The sequence below is a fragment of the Pithys albifrons genome, chromosome 6 (assembly GCF_047495875.1).
Source record: "Pithys albifrons albifrons isolate INPA30051 chromosome 6, PitAlb_v1, whole genome shotgun sequence".
NCBI lineage: Eukaryota > Metazoa > Chordata > Aves > Passeriformes > Thamnophilidae > Pithys > Pithys albifrons.
This window is the reverse complement of record NC_092463.1, coordinates 54,653,889-54,674,900: the sequence shown is the minus strand read 5'-3', so window position 1 is coordinate 54,674,900 and position 21,012 is coordinate 54,653,889. Positions and strand designations below refer to the sequence as shown.

The 21,012-nt window shown below is 37.2% G+C and overlaps 1 protein-coding gene across 6 annotated transcripts in view; it reads left to right on the top strand.

Moving 5' to 3' along the window:
- SBF2 (SET binding factor 2) overlaps window positions 1-21,012 on the top strand; it is a 259,930-nt gene that overhangs the window by 170,814 nt on the left and 68,104 nt on the right. For all 6 annotated transcript variants that reach the window (XM_071558954.1, XM_071558953.1, XM_071558956.1 and 3 more), the window contains one exon: window positions 16,904-16,972. In XM_071558954.1, the coding sequence (XP_071415055.1) occupies window positions 16,904-16,972 (69 nt within the window). The remainder of the gene's footprint in view (window positions 1-16,903; window positions 16,973-21,012) is intronic.

Here is a 21,012-nt window from a genome sequence, read left to right as displayed (position 1 = left end):
AGTGTGTGAATGAACATGTATCTCTGGAGGGCTCTGGTTGCAGGCAATCTCCTGGTTTGCCCCAGGTCTCCTGCTGCTAACATGAAAATGGATTAAAAATGCTAGAATAAATGTGATAGCACCCTATTTTCTGTTGATACAACTTACCATAGATACTACTAGATTTAGACCACAGGGTATGGGGATATTGATTGTGCCTTCATTATGTTTCTGTGCAGTTATCGGAGCAGTTTCAGCCATGTTTTAAGGGTCAGTGCTTAATATTTTATAAAACTATCAGGTGATAGCAGGGTATTGGACTTAATACAAGAACAAGCAAAACTACGAGTGAGCACCAGCATCTCCTCTGTCTGGTTGCAGCTTTGGGGCTCCCAAGGGAGTTTCCCCAAGCAGCTCCCTGGCACGGGTAAGGAGGGTGGTCCAAACTCCCCCATCACAGATGGGTCTCTGGGCTGCTGGTCAGCTGGAGCAGGCTTTACTCAGGCTTTACTATTAAGGGATCTCTGCTGTTGCTGAACTTTGTTCAATCCTCTTACATTTGTTGTTGGTGCAGGGCATGCTCACACATAGGTATCTTACTGAAACCATGCAGCTCCTTGGAGTGTTGCTGTGGTAGGCTCTAACTGCTCTGAAGTGTTCATTACTGCTAATTGTGGCCTTGTGGTTGCCAAGTGTTCCTAATAAGTCTGTGTTCTAAATAGTTTTGGTTGTCTTGATGAAAAGCAGACGTGGGCTTGTATGCTACTTGCTGCTGTAAATAAAACAAGTCTGGGTTAGGAATTGTGTTACTCTGCTGTGTAGTTGCTCTTCAGCCTGTCTGGAAAGAGGTGGAATGATGAAAGGTAGTAAAAAACAAAACAAAAGTCTTTGATGCTAGAAAGGGCAGGCATTTTGCTAATATAATAAGTGACTTCTGTTTGTGCAGGTTTTATAGATACAAACATAAGGAAGTAACCCATGGAATTCTGTTTTTATTTGAGATTTTACATATGTATATAATGTCTATTTTGGTACAGGTCCATAATTCCCTATAGATAACATGCATAACAGTGTTAGATATGTGTACATGCACTTAATCTGTACTGAGTATCATTTGCTGTATACATTAAGTAACAGAATATTGCAGAGTATTAATTTGCTGTCCCCGCTCAGTGACTACACCTGTGTGGCCACCCATATGTACAGGTGCAGTGCAGTCTTTTATGAGCAGAAGGAATGCCTGTGCAGTGTACTCTCTGATCCTCTTTCCTTGCGCTTTACTCTTCAACTAAGTGTTAAGCTGAGGTAGAGCAGCTGCAGTGGGACACTGCTCTGCTCTGCAAGGTGTGTGACCACTGATAGTACTTACCAGAACAAATGTGCCATAGGGGTCACAGAATCACAGACTATTCTGAATTGGAAGGGACCCACAGGGATCATCGAGTCCAACTCAAGTCAATGGCCCACATAGGGGATTGAACCCATGACCTTGGCATTATTACAGCCAAGTTCTCATCAACTAGTTTGTTGTTTCTATAAGGAATTTTATGAAGCTTCTATTTTAAACTGTTTTGTTTCGCAGGAATTTCTGTAGAAGGTACTAATGGGTGGCTGTGTGATCCTCATTATTTGTTTTACACATGTGGCCACTTCTGAAAGAACAGAAAGAACATTGAATATCCAAAGTCTTCTAATCATTTGGTTGATGTCATGTTTGTGTAACCTTTGCTTTAAACAATTGAGATCTTTGCAGCTTGTATTCAAAAACTGAAGTGTGATGTTGAGATAAATAGGCCAGTTCTGGGTTTTGTCAGTATTTTGTGTAAACTTTGACAAATGCATTAATATGATAAACAAACAATAGTGAAATATGTGAAATTTTAAAATGATTTTTAAGAAAAAGCATGAGAATTAATATCTTTCCAGTAAAAGACCTGCCTCTACTGTTGCACTGAAAATGTGTGCAGTTATAGAACAAAAACAGAAAATAATGTGTGAAAAAAAAAAACTTGACAATTTGTGTATGTTATAGAAACTTGTCGCAGCTGTTGACATTCTTTTTCAATTGTATAGCGCAGAATTATGATTTAATTTTAGGATGCATGGAGAATGCCATGTAAACATGCTTTAATGAGGATTACTTTTAGTAATTCCCTCCTTGTACACAGTTGGGGGCAGGATTTGGTTATCTTGTCATCCAACAAAGTATTTAAAAATTATTTCACCTAATGTCTGTAGATAAAACAAGCAAACAAACAAATGCCACCAACTCCCTTCCCTTTGGGAGCCAGAAACTGAAATTGGAATTGCATGTTTAACAGTCTAAAATCCCACAATCTTTGTAAGTGGTCAAATTGGTTTGGTTTTTCATCCAGATTATTTGACTTTTGAGGAAAAAAGCAACTTATTTTGATGAAGTTAAATCCTCTAGTCAGTTGAACACCTTGTAAAACCTTTGCTTTGAATCTTAATTGATTAAACATCATGTTAGAGAATATGTGTCCTTTGTTATACCTAAATAAGTTGCGTGCAATGGCATAGAATATTTTCTATGCGCTCCAGGTGTATGGAATATCCAGCTCTTAAAATCAACTTGGATTATGAGGATGCCATGATCTTCGGCACTTCTTTAGGTGTTTTTCCTTATCTGCATTATAATATCCTGTCTGCCTCTGAAGACATCTGAGTATTATGTATCACACATATTCAACAGCACAGGGGATGATTTTAGTTCTCAACAAGTTTATAGTTTTCTGCACTTTAAATACACTAGTGTAATTGCTAATATTCTATATGTTTTCCTGTGTTTTCAAGTCTCACAGAATTTGCTTCTGTGAATATCATGCATGCTCTGATAATACTTTCCACTTGTGCAAGAACATTAGCATTAGTACAGTCTAAATTCCCAGATGGCAGAAAACAAGAGGCTGCCCACAACATGTTTCTTGGTCAGTGTTTTACATGCCAGTAGACACGTTTACACCCTTAAACCAAATGAAGTCTTTCCTCTATTTATTTTTTTTGTGTTAGAACAGAGGCAAAAGAATTTGTTGGTTTGGACATAAGAAGACAAAAACTACTAATCCAGGCAAAGACAGTGGACTAAAGTGGCCTTTAATTTCTTCTTCTTATGACAAATTCAACATTCTAGACTACTGATTTCATTGGAATTTGACTTACTATATTTATGAAGTTCAAAGGTACAATTGCTTTTCTGAAAAGTAATTTAAGAGAAAAAATTTATTTTAATGGACAATTTTGGAGCCTTGCCTTTGTCATTTGGGAGCAGCTGAAATACCAACCATATGTGGTTCTGTCTAAAAGCCACAGGCCACAACTGCAGTTGTGTTAACACAATTTGCTACTGAGCCTCCAAATTGCACGTGTAAGAAAATCACAGACTGTGATCCTGACGTGATTGTGATCCATGGCTGTTCTTCCCTGTCCTCTCTCCATTTAGCCTCCACCCCTACAGAGCTTGTAGCTGTGTACAACAGTTTTTGTGAGGAAAACTGACAGTAGGCTTGGGGTTTTTCAGTTACTTTTCACGACCTCTAGGGCATGGTCAGAGACAGTGTTGTATGGATTCAAACATGAGAGCTGTAACTGCAGAGGAAATCCAAACCAGGATGCTCAGAGGTTAGACAAGATTCTCTTCTGTGGTTTTCCTATTTTGGCTCGGCTTTATCAGTGGGACTGAAACTGCCACAGGTATTTCACATGTGCTCGTTTCAAAGGTCTCCTTCAGGATAAACTGTTATAAAAGTACAATATAACAAAGATCTAAATTCCTTCAGTCTTGTCTCATTTCAATTTCAAATTGGAGATACAACCTGCATATGAAAACAGTAGGCATTGGAACTGATTAATTTAAAATCAATCCAGCAAACCATACTTAACTATTCCAAACCATAATTATCTCTTAATGAAAAATGGACTTACGGAAAGATGGAAGATCCTACCTAAAGTTTACTTAGAGTGCCATTGTGGGTGTTCAAAGGGTAATGAGGGTTGATTTAGATATAAGCAAAAGTTGTTTACAGTGGTAAAACACTGGAGGAGTTTGCCAAGAGAGGTGGTGGAAGCCCCATCCATGGAGACGTTCGAGGTAAGGGTGGACGTGGCTCAACCTGCTGCAGTTGAAAATGGCCCTGCCCATTGCAGGAGAGTTGGACTGGGTGAGCTTTAAAGGTCACTTCCAACCCAAACCATTCTGTGATTCAAACTTGGAGGCATTCTGTGCTTAAAGATGAGAACAGCTATACTAAAATACACGAGCATTCTGATTATTTCTTATACACAAACATTTACTGTCCTCAATAGCCTACTAAGAATTCATCTCATCTGAGATCACATAGGAGTAATCAAAATTGTGGGAAGAAGTGCTGATTCTTGGCTATGTTTTTCACCAAGAGCATGTTAAAGGTTGTTTCTGCAGGCAGAAATTTTCTGAATATTCCACAAATATTTTTGGGCTTACCTGTTGACCATTCAGGTTTTATTGACCTTTATTGATACTCTTTTGGGAGAAGTGGATTAGGATCCTAGTAGCAAAGTGATTTCATTTTTTCCAAGTCTGTTTGAACAAAATAATGTTTAACAAATTTGCCTAAGTCATTGTATTTTCCTGGTGCATATTGTTTCTGTGACAGTTTGAAATGTTTTTATTTCGGTCACTGACAGAATATGCTCTTGGGAGCACCAAGAGAAGTGAAGGCACTTGCTAAGACAGAGAGAGACTGTTACAGGGAGTGTTCTGTGTTCCCTGTTACCTCTTAGTAAAGGGACTATGTTCAGTTCTTTCCATCTGAACAAAAAATTAAAATGTCCTATCTAATTTTCAAACTTTGAGACATAACTCTGCACTTAAAAAGCCCCAAAAGAACAAGCTCAGTTTTCTGGTCAGTAAAAAGAATCTGACCTTAGAGGTCCTTGGGCGTAGTTAAGTTCTGGTGGAGCCATGTTAGTGTGATGAAATGTCTTTGGCTACTCAGGCAATAATCTAATAGGAAAGAAATGATGAAAAATTAATTTTCAATAAACTCATATTAAGTCATAACCTAAATACTTTCAAAATTCTCCAATAAAAAAGTTTTCCTGAAGACTTTAAAAAACTGAGAACACTTTAAATTACATTCAGTGCAGAAACCTTCAGCTTTTACCATACCACAAGTAAAGCTTGGTTTGGTCACAATTTTGAATACATATGTAGCTTTATTTTAGAAATAAAGGCTGAAGTACTTTAGAAATGAGTGTTGTTTAGGACTGTACACATGAATTATAGTGGTTTGGTGCATTTAGGTTCTGTATTATTAACCAAAAATGCTGTTGTATTTCTTTTCTTAGTCTGCACTGGCTTTCAGTTCAGAACAGGTGCCCCTGATGCAGCTAAAGCAAAATTCTCTGTGCATTTTGGTCTCCTTTTCATTGTTTTCTGCATTCTTTCCACTGTGTTTGTAGTCATCTTTTGGCAGTCATGTTTTAGCTAGTATTGACTCTCTTGCATTTATTTTATCATCACTCCAACTTTTATTTTTTCCCTTATGACAGACAACCAGCTTCACTAATCACTATTACAAAATAGTTGAACCTGTTGACTGTTTGGAAAATCATGTGCCAGTAAAAGACAAATCTGGAAACCTGGTATTTTGACACTTTCTGCAATTCAGCTGAGAAGTGTTTGTTTAATTTAAGATTTTTTTTGTATGTTGGATATGGGACGTTTATGTATTCCAGAAATTGTTGCAGTCCTGTAGCCTCTGAGATGATCAGAGTATTACCATACAGATTTCTTTATCTCACTTCTGTGATTGCTGCTGTGCTACCAGAAGTTGGAAGGTAATCTTCATGTATAGCTGTAATTTTTTTCTTATTTCCCCCTTTGCCCAGATTAATATTATTTGAAGTATTCAAGAGGTTCCATTCATATGTTGACCTTGCTAAGTTCATTACTGTTACAAGATGAAATAAGTTAATCCTTATTTTGTTCTGTACTGTCTCCAGTGATGTCATTATTAAAAACTAAGAACATTAAAATGCAGCATGTAGTATATGTGTGCACCCAACTGTTTCACGATGAAGCTAAAGGATACAGGTCCACCATTTAATGACCTGTATTTTCTAGAGATTTTCATCAAAATCAAGTATGCAGCACCTTCATGTTATTGTTACAGCAGTGGTGAATTTTGGCTGACACTGAGTTGTCATATTTAAGGGCAGATAAAAGTTATGTGCTTCGAAGGCAATGGCCAATTATTTTAAAAACTTGGTGAAATATTCATGTCGACTCACAGCGAAGGTCTTCCTGAAAGCTTAAGGATTTCTTTGCTTCTTAGAACTGCAGGTAAGATAAAAGGAATGAGAAGATGGTCAAATTATCGGGATGTCTGTTCATATTTCTTGTTATGAAGAGTCACAGATCAGAAGTATTTATCGTGAGTCATCACAGTTATTGTACGTGGCTGACAGTTCATGCTGATACGGTGTTTTGTTCAGTATCTAAATAATGCCATGCTGTCCAGAAATTGGCTACTGATTTCAGAATTCTGTTCTGCACTCATTTGGTGATTTGCTAGTGTGTTCTCTGGAAGGAGTCGTGCTGTTTTTAGGATGCCAAAGCCATTGCTAATGCTTAAACTTCTCACTTTTTGCTTTTGCTGCCCGCTCGGTTTTTTTCCAGCCTTTGCAATCTGGCTCATCCTTCTGAAAGCTCCAAACATGAATTGTGTGGAAAGAATTTCAAACAGCATGAGTATAGTTGGGATTCAGTGCTTCACTATTATTTCACTGTGCCCCTTTTATTAATGTTGCCATTTGCTGTGGTTACATAGCAGAACTACCCCTTCTGGCATTTTTTCCTATCCTTGCAACAAGGTAAGAACAAAACAGAAATGTGTTCAGAACAAAACCTGCAGGAAGGAAGATGAGAACATCTGTCAAGGTTTTAAGGTGGATTAACTGGAAACCCAAAAGCTGGCAAAGAAGGCTCTCTCTGTGCTAGATAGTCAGCTGCTGTTACTAGCAGTGATTTAGAAGGCTGTGGAACAGAAAAGTGTCATACCAAGATTTTCTAGAATTTGTATCAAAGAAACAATTTTGCTGGAAGACACCATTGCAGCCAAATTCCCTACTGCACTTGGGCTTCCTTGGTCCACACAGCAAGCTTCAAGATTCCTTGTTTCCTCTGGTGGTGATTGGCCTGCCGAGCTGTTATTATGGAAAACAGGGATTCATTTCAAGGATATCCAGGCACGCCTCTCCAGCTCGATGGCAAACCAGTATGTTTTGGGAGCTCACTTTTTCACTTATCTAACCAAAGTTGGAGAAGTTACTTCATTGAATTCTAACCTTCTTATTTCCTGAAGCCATTTGGAAGTCCCAGAGAAAAGTACCAAGTCATCAAGCTTTAAGACTGAAGGATCAGGGAGTAGTTTTACAATTGCCAGTTCATAATTGGTTTACTGTTTCTTCCATTTTCTTTATTAATAACCAAGAAATAAATTTTTAATAAGTATCAAAAGAAACAGTTCTCACACCTCCCATACATTTATAGTACTTTTATTATTGAACGACCAGAAAGTGTAAGATTTCAAATAAAATCTGTATCCATATGAGAAGAGGCTGCTGCCCATGCGCTGAAAAGTACAATCTGCAAACTTAAAATACTTTGCAGTTACTTAAATAAAAAGACTGTACTTTTCTATGTTTTCTTTTTCATAGCTTAAATATTTTTATTAGAATATGTATTTCATTGATGGATGTTATCTTGGAGGGAGCACTTTACTAAATCAAGCAGACTTGAAATCTCTGAATCTCTTGGGCTTTTCAGGCTCCATAACAGCATTCTTCCCTAGCACACAGGTTTTGTGTGTTGATCAAGGGTGACGCTGCTCTACGACATTGTCCCTAATCATGCACAACATATGTCTTGCAGTTTCCCAGATTTGCTTCAGGTATTCTTTTCTATGTATGGTTTAACCTCTAAGAGACTTTATTGCTGCAAGTTTTTTCTCCAGAAAAATGGGGTATTTCTAATAACAGTTTTAGTTGCATGATTTTTTCATGTGGAACAAGCCTGTTCTGGTATTGTTACAGGGTTGATTTTTGGATTAAACAACTGCTACAACAGCCATTAATGTTAAAACTGCAACTACTCTTTGAAACATAGTAGAAAATTTACATTCCAAGCTATTAAGGAGCAGAGAGATCTGGCAGCAGGGTTGGCAACATGGGATTTCAGGTTCTGTCAAATTCACCCGCGCAACTAATACAATGCGTCATCCATGCCTGAGAATGGAAAAGCCCTTGCTGGATGAATTCAAGATTCACAACATCATAGTCAGAATTACCTCAAGAAAAACCACAAAACTCCCCTTTGTCATCCTTGAAATTCTGCAGCCATTGCAGGTCATCCCAGAAATATCCTCTTCTAGCAGCTGACACTTGTTTCATGAATCCAGAAATGGAGCTGCACCAGCAAAGCTGATCCAGGAAAACTTCCAGAAGCAGCTGGTCATTGTCGTTCGTGTTGTCCTGTGGTGCAGCTGTACACAGACTAACTGGTGCCTCTGCCAAAACTGTAGCAAGACCTTTCAGTACTGTCAAGGTTGGCTTGAAAAACCTGAAGCAGTCTGGCAGCAAGACGTCAAATCCGTATTGAAAAGAGCCCCCACTTGGGCAGTCTGTGTCTCCCAGCAGTGTTACAGCCGTGCAAACATGCTTGGGTTCCCAGGAGCACCTGCCAGAGCCCTGTGAATGCATTTGGGATAGATAGAGATACAGATACATAGAACTGGCATCAGTTTTCTCTCCAGTAATTTCTGTCTGTGCTGGTTGAGCACACTGTTTTCCCTTTCTATACTTGCTTATTTCTTTTGGGATTCTTTCAGTTGTGGCTCTCCTCACAGTTTCAGTCTCTTGGATCAGATCCATAAACTTTCTGATTTGTTCTTTTGCCCCCACTATGAGTATAACTCTTGGTGAGACTAATGTTTTAACACTTATTACTTGGTACAAGATACTCTTCCCTCTCCTATCTCCCATCAATCTGAAGTGTTGTTTCCAAGTATTTACTCTTTGCCTCACATACTCCTTTGAGAAACTTGGGATCACTACTGCAGGTTTGTTCACCACTTCTGTCCATTGCTATTCTTGTAATGTTTTGGGGTTGGTTTTTTCCTGACATCAAGGTGCTTCATAATATTCCCCTTTCTTTTCACGTTGAAAGGAAATTTTGTACTCTCCCAAATTTGGTGTCATTCACAAATGTGATAAAGATGCATTTCATGCCATTTTCCAGGTTGTTAATGAAAACATTAGATGGCATTTGCCGCAGTATCAAACCCTGAAAACCTGACTCTGACCCATCTGCCTATTAAACTTGGAGCCATTCACCACTGTCTTTTGAGTCTGAGTGTAATCAGTTTTCCACTCCTTCATCCAGACCGTATCTCCCAGCTTACCCACAAGGGTACCAAAGCAGCATGTGTCAAAAGCCCAGTTAAAGCCAAGGTAAATGGGGCACGCTGCTCTTTCCTCAGCTACAGAGCTTGTTATTTCATTGTAGAAGGTGATCCATTTTCCCTTGGCCAGTCAGTGCTTTCTGTTCTCAGTCACTTTGTTGTCCTTCCTGTCTCTGAAAATGTCCTCTCTAAGGACTTGCTCCCTACAGTGGAGCCTGTAGGTCCCCCAAACCTGTTCCTTGCCTTCTTTGAATTGTTGTCCAAGGTTTTATTTCTGGATCCCCAGAAAATGAGTTGACAAGAGACTAAGTCTCCCAAGGGGAAAACTTTAGGGATTAGAAGTTCTCTTTCTAAGATGATGTCATTGAGGGTTTTTAGCATAAATAAAAAATTATTTTGCTATCACATGCAATTCAGTGGAAAATTTTCAGTGAGCCCTACTTCCAAGTCACATTTCATCAGACATTGTTTGTTCAGTTTCTCCATAGTGAACTAGACCCAAAATCTTTTAGTTTGAAGTGAGTGTCGATTCTTTGCATTTCAGAAGATGGGTGCAGAATTCTCCTTCTATCCAAACATTATTCTTCTCAAGTGGAAAAGTGATTTTTCAATGAATCACTTTACATACCCATATAAATCTAGAGGGTTTTTTAGAAGTTCATTCCTGTTAAGTTGTAAAAATTGTGTAGAATCTGCACTGATGATCTGATGCATTTTTATTAAAAGTACGTGAAATTGAAAAATTGCATGAAACTTAGGGAAGAGCAGTAAAATTAAATTAAGCAAAATGAGTGTATTCATACATGTTGGACAGTTTAAGAGTGCTTATAATTTGGGAGAGCAAATACTGCTTTGCACCAAGTGAATGCTAGAATGCATTGCAATGTGTGCTGTGTGCTTGTGAGCTGATTCACTGGTAGGTAACTGGACTATACTGTAATATTACATCTATTTGTATAGTTCTTCTAATATTTTAAGTGGTTTTCTGTCCCTCAACTCAGTCTAACAGGCTGTCTGTACAGCAGTTTACAAAGTGTCCTGTATTAATATTTTGCAATTGCTGCAGCAATGCTTTGGTCTACCAGGGCTTTAGAAGTACACTACAGTTTGTAGATACATTATGAATTAATTGCCCTTCTCCAGCTGAGCAGTTAATGGATATTGATCACTGTTTTGTCATGAATCGCAGTGTATTGTATCATTTGAGTGTTGTTTGTCACATACTTTTTACAAATTACTGTGCAGGACCATGTATCACAGCTGGTGTAGTTTAAGGTTTGGACAGAGTCACTGTGAATGAAGCCCTGCTGTGAAATAAAAGTCAAAAGGCATCTTGGCATCCCAACCATTTCCTTGGGAGAAGATTACAGCCTGAGTATGTTGAACTTTATTGCCATGGGCCTCATGACAGTATTCAGAAACATGCATGGCATTTCTGTTAAAGAAACTCAGATGTGCTTAGATGCAAGGGATGGCATTCTTGTTTTTATCAGTATCTTGCAAAAAAAAGTTTAATGTTTTTAGGCTTTGGGGGTACAGTAAAAATACAGTGACAAATGTGTGATTTATGCACCTAAAAATTGAGGTGCTTGATTTCCTAAATGTAATTTGTTACAAGAAGGAGGAAATGACTAATCTCAAACCTAGACAGAAATGTATTTATTGAGAAAACGTGGGGAGGCAGGGGGAGCCTTGACAGCTCTTCTTTGAGTGAAATGTTGTTTCTTGGTTTGTCTTGCTGTGAAATCAGGAGTACAGTGAAGCTGCACAGAAAAAATATGTTGTATTTGTTAGCTCATGAATGAGTGGAGTAAAGCAAAAGGAAACTTAAAAATCAGTAAACACTGTGCTTGTGTAACTCCATCTAAATTGCATCAGTTCAGTTCTGTTCCTTATACCACAATGTCCAATTCAGGGTCAGGTGAAGACAAATATGAAGTTCTTCAGGAAGTAAAATCCCTCTGAAATGGGATCAGATCCCCTGCGACCTGAAATGGCAGCCCTACAACATCTGCATTCAGTTGCTGACATGACAGGTTTCTTAATGAAATGGTCATTACAAAAGCTTCTACTCAGGCAGAAAGACCACAAAGTCAAAACAAATTGGGGAGGCTTCTTCTGGTTTGGGTTGAGTTCCTTTGTCTTCTGCACTGGCACTTAGATGGATGTGTTTGCTGTAGAGGACGAAGGAATTACTACATCTGGCACAATTCAGAGCTGCGTCAATGAGTAACACATCAGATGTGTTAAGGTCATTTGTGAAGAGTTGGGTTTACAAATTAATAATTTTGAAAGGGTTGTCTATATTGTTATCATAATGAGAAGTTTTAAAAATAATGAGAATTATGTAAGGCAGTATTGTCCGAGTTTTGAGTGTGTTCTTGTAGTTCTGCTAAAAGATGAGGTGCCAGGTAGTCGTCTGTATGGGCCTCCTAGGTAAGGCTGTTTTCCATCCTGTTTCTCAGGTCCCAGAAGAGTTGCATTTAACAAAATTGTAGCTGTCTCTGAAAGGTTTGATTTCACCTTCGGGGGAAAAAAAAGGCCAGTTTGATCCCGTTATGAAGCAGAACAGCAGCTAGCACTGATGTTAACTTCACTAGGCAAAACTCTGTATGAATGTTACCAAGAAATAACAAATAAAAAATTTTTCACTGAAAAAGATAGTTTTGCACATGAATTCAATAAGATTACAAACTTTCTTTAGTAACAAGTAATGTAGGTGATTAATGTCATATTGGCATTTATTCCAATAAAGTGTGTCATTTTTACTATGGCTTTAGATGGTGTCTTTAACTGTGCAGTTAAAACTTGTAGTTGAAATACTTTTAGAAGTTACTGTGAAAATTCAAAATGGGACTGTGTTTTTTCACCTTTCTTTCAAGACAACATATTGTTACATTATAATTAATTTTTGTGAAATTGTCAGTTTATTTACTTGGATTTTTAACTCTGCAAAAACTGAATATAATGAACATTGGTTGTATTATCAGTTATCATGGAATAGGTTTTCTTTGTTCAAAACTGCAATTTGTAATAGTTTAAGTGCATTAATATTGTATTCACATGTAGTGAATATACTTTATTGATCTTCTCTAATGAAAACAAAAAATCATTTCATTAAAATTAAATTATGATTTTGAGTAACATTTCAGTTCTGCGTGATGAATTCCTATTCCTTTAAACAAACAAAACATTTTTTCTAAACTGGACTGTCGAATTCTCTTACTACTTTAAATAGAAGGAATGGTCTTGTGCATGAGGATTGAGAGGTTTTATTTCCAAAATATAAACGTGTATCAACAATAAAAAATTTGTGTTTCAGTAAAACTTTGTCCACATAATATATCTGTAACAATAAGGATTAAATCCTGACAGCGGTGAAATCATCTGTTGAATTTGGAACCAGTATTTCACCTGTAATTTGTAGCTAATGTACTGAACGTAGTTACACATGCTGACTTAACAACTCTTGTGTTAGTGCTATAAAAACCATATGACCCAATGTTTCTGGCATTTTTTTTGTGGATTCATTGTGAGCTTAGTCCAGCAGAGTGGTGAATGTTCTTGGTGTGAATGAAAATAGACAGCATTCAGTTTTCCTCCAGAAGGACAATGCAGGTTAATTGAGCAGTATTTTTACTCGGCCATGCCTGCATCATCCTGCACTGCCAAAAAGGTATGGATCAGGAGCTGCCACATTCAGCTTTTCCCTCTGAATGCATTCCCTGCACGCTCCGCTGATTTCATGCGAGTCAGACCTGCGGGGAATTCCACATATTCATGGTGGTGCTGGATCTAAGACAAAATTGGGTCACAAGTTTTCGGTATACTCAGATTTCTGTAGATTATTAAAAATGTGGTGTCAGTTTAAAAAGCTTAGTGCCCAATGCAGAATGGGGTTTAACACAGAAACACTGTAGCAAGGAGCAATTAATGAGAGAGACTGTCAAGATTCATTTAAAAAGAAAATTGCACTCCAACTGTTACGTGATAATTCATGTATTTCCTCCAGATTTCTATCATGTGACTAAGAGAAAATAGAAATCCGTAAGTTCAAAGTTGTTGTTTACTGCAGGAAGATGGGTAAGCCTGTGCTTTACTGTCGCTGTGCTTCACTGACTCGGACTTGTTCTTGGAGCCAGTGGCACATCAAAGGGGCTGAAGGGCTTTCTTGAGTTGGCACCTGTGCATTCAGTAGCAGATCCAGGAGGCATCTTTACCTGGGGTGACTTTCCTTAACTGTTCTCCACCAGGACCAGATTGCAGAGGGCATCTCAACAATGATATGCAATACCTTGTTTTCCAGACCAAAGCTCAGGGCAGTACTTGTTCTGAGGTCGACTGAGCAGGAGGGTTAGTTGTCTCTCCAGTGCCAGAAGCCTAAGCCACCTATCAAATTCCCCAAGCTGTTGGTGCTTCACCCCTGACAGCCCAGTCTGTCCATGCAGGCACTCAGTATCTGTGACTGCCAAGCTGTCAGCTCTGCAGCTGAGTGGCAATATCAAACCACCAAACTTTTGCTGCATATTTAAACTGGCCGAACCATAAAAGTAAATCACATGTGCTATTAAAGTAAGTGATGTAAGGAAAAACATTCTCCTTTTATTATTCACTTGTCAATTCAGTATAGCAAAGCTATTTTAAATGTACATGAATTCCTGTAACACTTCCAATCTGCTACAGAGTTCAGCAACTGTCTGGATATACGATCAGTATGGCCAGAACTATGTGCCAGGATTTCACTCAATTAGGCGTGGATTCAAAGCAGGACTCTGCACGTGGCATGGTGGAAGTCTGTATTTCACTGTCACAAGACATTGGGTTTGGGAGATTAATTTTCTGAAAACGATTTTTGTTCCCCAGATGTGTTTCAGCTTCATTTTGTGCAAATTAGGGGGAACATCTTTAATTATTTTATGGTATTTGATTTGTGTACTTCTGTAGCAGCAGTAAGAGATATTTTTCACAATTGGTAAAGACATTATATATAAGGCAGCTGGATTGCTTTGTTTCAGGAGTCTAAATTAATTGCCTACAACACATATGTGACATTTGTGGTACTTTGGTTTGCTTGTAAAATCGAGAAACTGAGATTTCATTGCAACATCTCTTTTAACTATGGCATTCTGTCTTGCAGCTGCAGAGCAGACAAGCAGTTGATTAGTTCCACTGATCTGAAAGCAGCATTTATTCCTAACTGAGATCACCTTGCATTCCTTGTCATATTCTGGAGAATTAAAATATATATAGATAATACATCCATACTACAAGTCGAGGGGGTACTGCTGACATAGAGTATGTGGAGAATTTCATACTTGCAAGAAGGAATGGAAAAGTAATTGAATGTGTTGTTTATATGGTGATGATATATATCTTTGAGACATATGTTAGCTCTTGGAATACTGAATGCTCTCTAGGTGAAGATACATTGCTCAGTTTTTATAAAGATATTTTTATGTATATTTTGGGTAAGAGCCCAAACTCTTACAAATAATTTGAGCTGAGGGATTAAGTAGATGACTTGAAATTGAGGATGGATCATTTTATACCTGGTTATAAATAAGCACATACAGAAATAAGATATGTATTTCTTTGAAAGCTGTTGCACAATCCCAAAGGCTGTTAAGTCTCATTTTAAATGGGAAATTTTCATATTAAGTGAAAAAGCACTAACAATATTTGTCATGTATTTATATTAAACTAAAAATACATGAGCTGACTTCCAAATAGGGATTAAAAGTATGGATAGCAATAGGAAATAATGCAGAAATTGAAAATTAAAAGCAGCCGAGGCTGTGTCCCTAATGTTTCTGACATCTTACAAACTAATTTGGGGTTTTCATACACATGTCACAATACTGAGGCATCATTGAAACATACATTGAATTTCTCAGTGTCCATTTTTCTTACTGTTTTCCTCTGCCAGATTGGAATGCGTTGTGCAGTGTGAGCACTTGCACACCCCTTGTTGCCCATGTATAGTCAGCACACAGGTATTCATGCAAAGTTAGACATGTTACCTTCAGTAACTCTCTGCAGGAATAAACCTTCACAATTGTGAACTTGTCTGCCCTTTCAGGACAGACATGTCAGTAGTTTTCTAAATGCAACCGTGTTTAACTATAATGGACATTGGTATTCTGTTTAAGTGAGGTTGATTAAAGTAGTCAATGATGAAGTATTTGTTACTGAAAAAAGCACAAAGGATGAAATGGACTTCTGAAATGCTGAGAAGCAAAATAGGCCTGTGATGAGTTTTTTGGTCTGTTGTTTTAAACCTGCAATCCACAGTCACTCAGCAGCCATTTAAGACAGAAGAGAAAGATGAAAGCAAATAGCATTGTAATGATCCTTAACATGATTGTTCTTGTAATGTAGATTTTATATTTCTGCTATCACAGTTGGCTGTTGCCAGGTTTTTCTAGTTGCTCTGAGAACTGTTGATAAAAGATGAAGACATAAATGAAAAAACTGGCAGAGGAACACTTGAGATATTTCAATTTTGGCATTTGGTCATATACTATAGTTAATTGGAGTGTGGTTTGAGTTGGAGGGTGCCACTGTAAGAATGGATGTTAAGAATACTGGAATGAGTTGTTCAGCTGGAAATGTTGTGTTGGTGTTCATCATGCAGGGGCACAGTGGCGATACAGTTGTTTGGTAGAGCTGTGTGTGTTGTGTTCTTCAGTGTTGGCAGAAGGAGCCAATGAAAAAACATCCAATCACTTTAAAAAAAAAGTATCCTTTTTAACTCTTGTTGGATATTTTTTGTTCTATTATTTTTTAAAAAAAAATCTCAAAAATTCAAGTAGTTTGTTTTTTAAATATTAGGTTACATTCCAATTCTGGTTTCTTTTAAAAGACTTCCGTAATAAAATCACTACTTTCATCAGTGCAATTACAGGTTGATTTACTTTGGCATACCCTTTTCAGCCTAGAGAGACACAAATGACACAACTGACTTGAATGAGACATTCAGAGATTGTGAAGAGAATGGGTTTTCATCTTATAGATGTTAAGCTTGTGCCAAACTTTTGTAGAGGCTGTGGAGGTGATTATTTCATGTTACATAAATGTCATTTTCTTCATGTAAACGTTTCAAAAGAGCATTCTTTGGTTATAACATCACTTCCATTTTAGTCAGATTTGCTGTTGACCCAAATGAAAGCAAGCTATCTTTTTATTCTTTCCTAAATGAGAAGTTCTTTCATTTTTATATGTAAATTATGGTGGTGAAGTTGTATTTCAGACATGGGAGTGACAACTCTGCTAAAAAATTTCTTAAAGGGGAAAAAGCCGAGCAATACCTAGCTAGGAGAAATCATGAAGAGACTATATATTATGTGTTATTCTTCCATGATACTGAGTTATTAAAAATTACATGTGTCAGAGGCAGAAATGAAATTAAAATGCATAACATTGACAATGGTTTTGCTTATTTTCTGTGTATGTTTTTCTTGCAGGATTGTTCATCTTCAGAAGAGTACAGCATTGCTGCAGCGCTGCTGCCCCTGACAACTGCTTTCTACAGGGTAAGCTGTATGGAAAACCACGGCTATTTTGCATCTTTTTACATTACATGCATTGTTAGAATAGAGAAAGCAGTGGCAGGAGATACATGACAGGTAGGAAGGTTCATTCCAAAACTTGTTGATGTCAGTGGAAGTTGTTGACTAGACTGTTATGGACATTGCTCCAGAATCACACTTTACTGATCTTGGATCATGATGATTATGATGCATGTACCCAGAAATAAAGGGAGGCTTATAAGATTGGTTAGAGAATTAGGATTGAATTATATTTAGTCACCAAAATAATTGAGAAGAATTATTTCTGATGTTACTGTGTGAAAACTGTTTATTGGAATACCGTTTTGTTTAATTTGGCACATTAAACGTTGGCCAAAACTTACACGTTAAGTTCTCAGTCTGTGTAGTTGTTAACTTTGGAGAATGTTATGAATGACTTGTTTTAACTGTATACGTGTTTTCAATTCCTTGTATTGATTTGGTTTTTGGGGAGAGGGAGAGAGTACATACTGTGTGATGTGGGCAAAGTAGAATATAGTCAATAGGAGAATGTAGATAATGCAAATTTTTCAAGTAATTATTTCAAAAGTGTAACTCTGGTCGTACAACTGCATTTATTTCAGTGTCCCAATACAGTGGTGTTTTCATAGTGTCCCAGTATGGTGGTGTGGCACTTTTGGCTGGCTCAGGTCCTGCTATTTAGGATGTACATGTCCAAGGAGATAAATTTGGAATGGGGACTTGGAATATTAAATAATCCTTGTTTAATGTGAATATTGTTATACAACCCAGCTTGGGAAATAGGTGTTTAATCATTGGTAATTGGTACATCTTGATACTGCAAAGTAGTAGTTACTGTGGCAGTTTAGCCAGACTAGTAACATGATAGAAATTGAAAAATACAACCTTCCATCCTTCAGATGGTGTGTGAGGCATTTATGAGTAGCCATAAATAAAATGCAAGAAGTTTCCTCTTTTAACTGAGTAGAAATTAAGGCTTTGTGCAACAATAAGCTGAGAAATAAATCAGTAATTTTTAATTTAAATTATGCATTCTAATCAAACAATTTCTAGATGTTTTAAATTAGAAATAGGTTTTGACATGAAGTTTTTAGAATAAAAAATGTGGAACTTTGCCAATCACAGAACACAGAACTGTCTGCTGAAGGCAAAAGCAACGTTGACAAATGTGTAGAAACTATGTCAAAATTTCCAGTTTAAACTAGTGCTTAACAACATGTATGGAGCATGAAGTGGTAGATTTTTTTCTCTTCATTTTACCTGTAAAAAATTTTTATTTAAATGGGTTTTAGTTTAGAGCTGTACATAATTGCTCAAGACTACTTTTGGGAAAGAGTGTACCAAGTATTTTTATTCTTATATAACTTAGCATGGTGAGGTATTAAATTTTTCAATCCCAGCAAATAAACTTTCTTCCACCTTTAATTATGAGTTCATCTTTCCCTGCTCCTTCTCTTTTGAAGCCTTGAGAAGCAGAATTGTGAGTTGTTTCACATTTATTGCTGCCACTAATACTTAATTTGGAGAAAGAGCTAATGAGCTATCTGTAGAGATTTCCCATTTCCCAATTTTATTCTTACTACCTCATTAATCCTACATTATGAGGACACTTCAGTTCTGCTTTAGTTTCTGATTTTTAGTTCCTCTAATAAAAATAGACAAGAAGTCCACATAGCTCTTTACCTTGAGAGGTAGAGAGTATTTTGGGGTGTTGTAGCAGTTGGGTTAGATTCCACATTTGGGAAAGTTTGAACAAGGAGGGGGGGAAAAAAGAAGACAGTAAAAATGCTGGGGTGTTTTTAATGATGTATCATGAGTGTTGAAACAAGTTTAAATAAGTTTTGATTTCACCATCAAGGAGTGCAAAAAGCTGGATTGAATATAGAACATATTTAAGAAGTTTCTTCTATACACTTGTGTATTTTGGTAGAGGTACCAAGATTTCAAACCATTTCTCTCACAAAGAAGGTTCTCTAGAATCTTTTTTAATAACCCAGTCCCACACTTCCTATGTAACTGTAAGCCATACACTCAGGCAACTGTGAGTCCCCAAGTGGAAGAAGCATGACAAGGGTTTTTAATGTTTCCTGACCTGAATTAAAAATTAATGTAACCTGACTATTAACTTGCAAAAGCCAGCTGTTAATGCATAATAGAAAAAGAATTTTGTTTTTCCCAGATCTAATCCTCAGGTTCAGTGATGGTCCCCTTTGGTATGTCCCATTAGATACAATTCTTTGGCAAAAGCACTTATTTTGGTATAAAACTATTCACACTAAACACAAACTGACATGTTGTTCAGAACACAAGACCATTAGACAAACTTCACAGTGATTAGTTAAAACTAAAATTAACATTTGAAGGTTCAGTTTGGAATTTGAGAAAAAATGACACTTTTTAGAGCATTTTTCAGCTTCTCTGAAGGTTTTCAAAATAGTGTTGTAGACCAGAGTGAGAATGTTGTGCCTGGCACAGACCTGTGGTTCGGTGTGCAGCACTGTCACCTCTGCTGTGGGGTTGTGGTCACGCTGCCCAAAGATGAAGTGCTGCTTGGCAGGGTTTACTTGTTCTATTGGTGTTTCTGTTACCAGAACACCATGTTTAATACCTGCAGCACGTTAAACCTTATTCACCTAACCCTGCATAATGTTCCTGTGGCCAGGAGTAGGCAGGAATTGTGAGTCTGACAGAGACACAGGGTTTCATTTGTATGTGCACTGGTGGTGTTGCACAAACAATGTTCCAAATTGAGTTATCAGTGACAATATCTGCAGTAAATCTAAAAACCTCATAGAGTTATATTGGTCAAATAGATGTTTTACTGTCTATGTTTGCTACAGAACTTTGATGGGAAATCATGATGGGTTTTTGGGTCACAGCATTTTATTGTTAATGTAGTTCCTGTTGTTTCACATAAAGCAATAAAAAGTTCCACAACATCACAATTCCTTTATTAAAGGACTGTTGTGTATATGAAATGTTAAGTTTTGTTTTTTTTATCAAAGACAAAGCAGAGCACAACGAAACAATTACCGCTTCTTCCTATATAACTTTATTGTATGTGGCCACACATAGTGCAGCCACCAAGCGTTTGAAGCATATATATAATGAGAAAGATGTGGTTTTGTTTGAGTTCAGCAAATAAACCAAGAAGCTGAGTAGTAAGAGAAACATACTCCTAGAGGTGATGTTAAGATTCAGGAATGGTCCTCTCACCAAGTAGTTGATGCACTAGTATTGAGTTATTTTAAAATATTGTTGAGGAAACAGCAAAAAAGAGCAAAGAACAAGCTCGCGTGATGTAACCAGACTTGTCTTAATGTCTTTGCTTATGTAAAAGCTGGTCCAGGGTATTTCTACATAGATCCAATTAAAATTACAAGAAACATCATGCTGTGTCCAGCACGCTATGAGCTCTTGGGATTCTGGTGAAATTTCAGAATTCTCCCTTAAGTCTGGTGAGTGATCTATTTTGAAACTTGATCGGGCAGGATTTGATCGCACTCTAACTCATGGCTGATGGGATTAAATTCATAGACAGGAAGTCAGCACTGGTTGCATATTTGTGGCCTGCAGTAATAATTGATTTTTTCTTGAAAAAATAGTCAGAATGCTTTTTAAAAATTTTAAATATTGGACACAAGCTGTCAGCAAAATGTGACTCATCAGTGACAGTGGACTTTGGTGTGTACTGTTAATATCACAAAAACAAACAAATTTTTGCTTCTGGGTTAGAAAAAGGTTTTAGTTTACCATTAGTAATACTGTTGGAATCTTGTTTAAAATTGAAACAATATAAATAAAAAGTATTTATACATGAAGATAAAAGAATTTTTCCATGTTTTCTTGGTACAGATGACCCATGCTTATTTGGTATGCAGTCATTTCTTCTGTGTATAAAATAGAAATGTAGTTTTCCTTGGTGTTGCAGAAAAAAGGCCTTTTTTCTACATGTAGGAAGAAAGAACGAGATGAAAAGGACATACTTTAATTGTGCTTTCACTAACTCATCAAGGAAGACA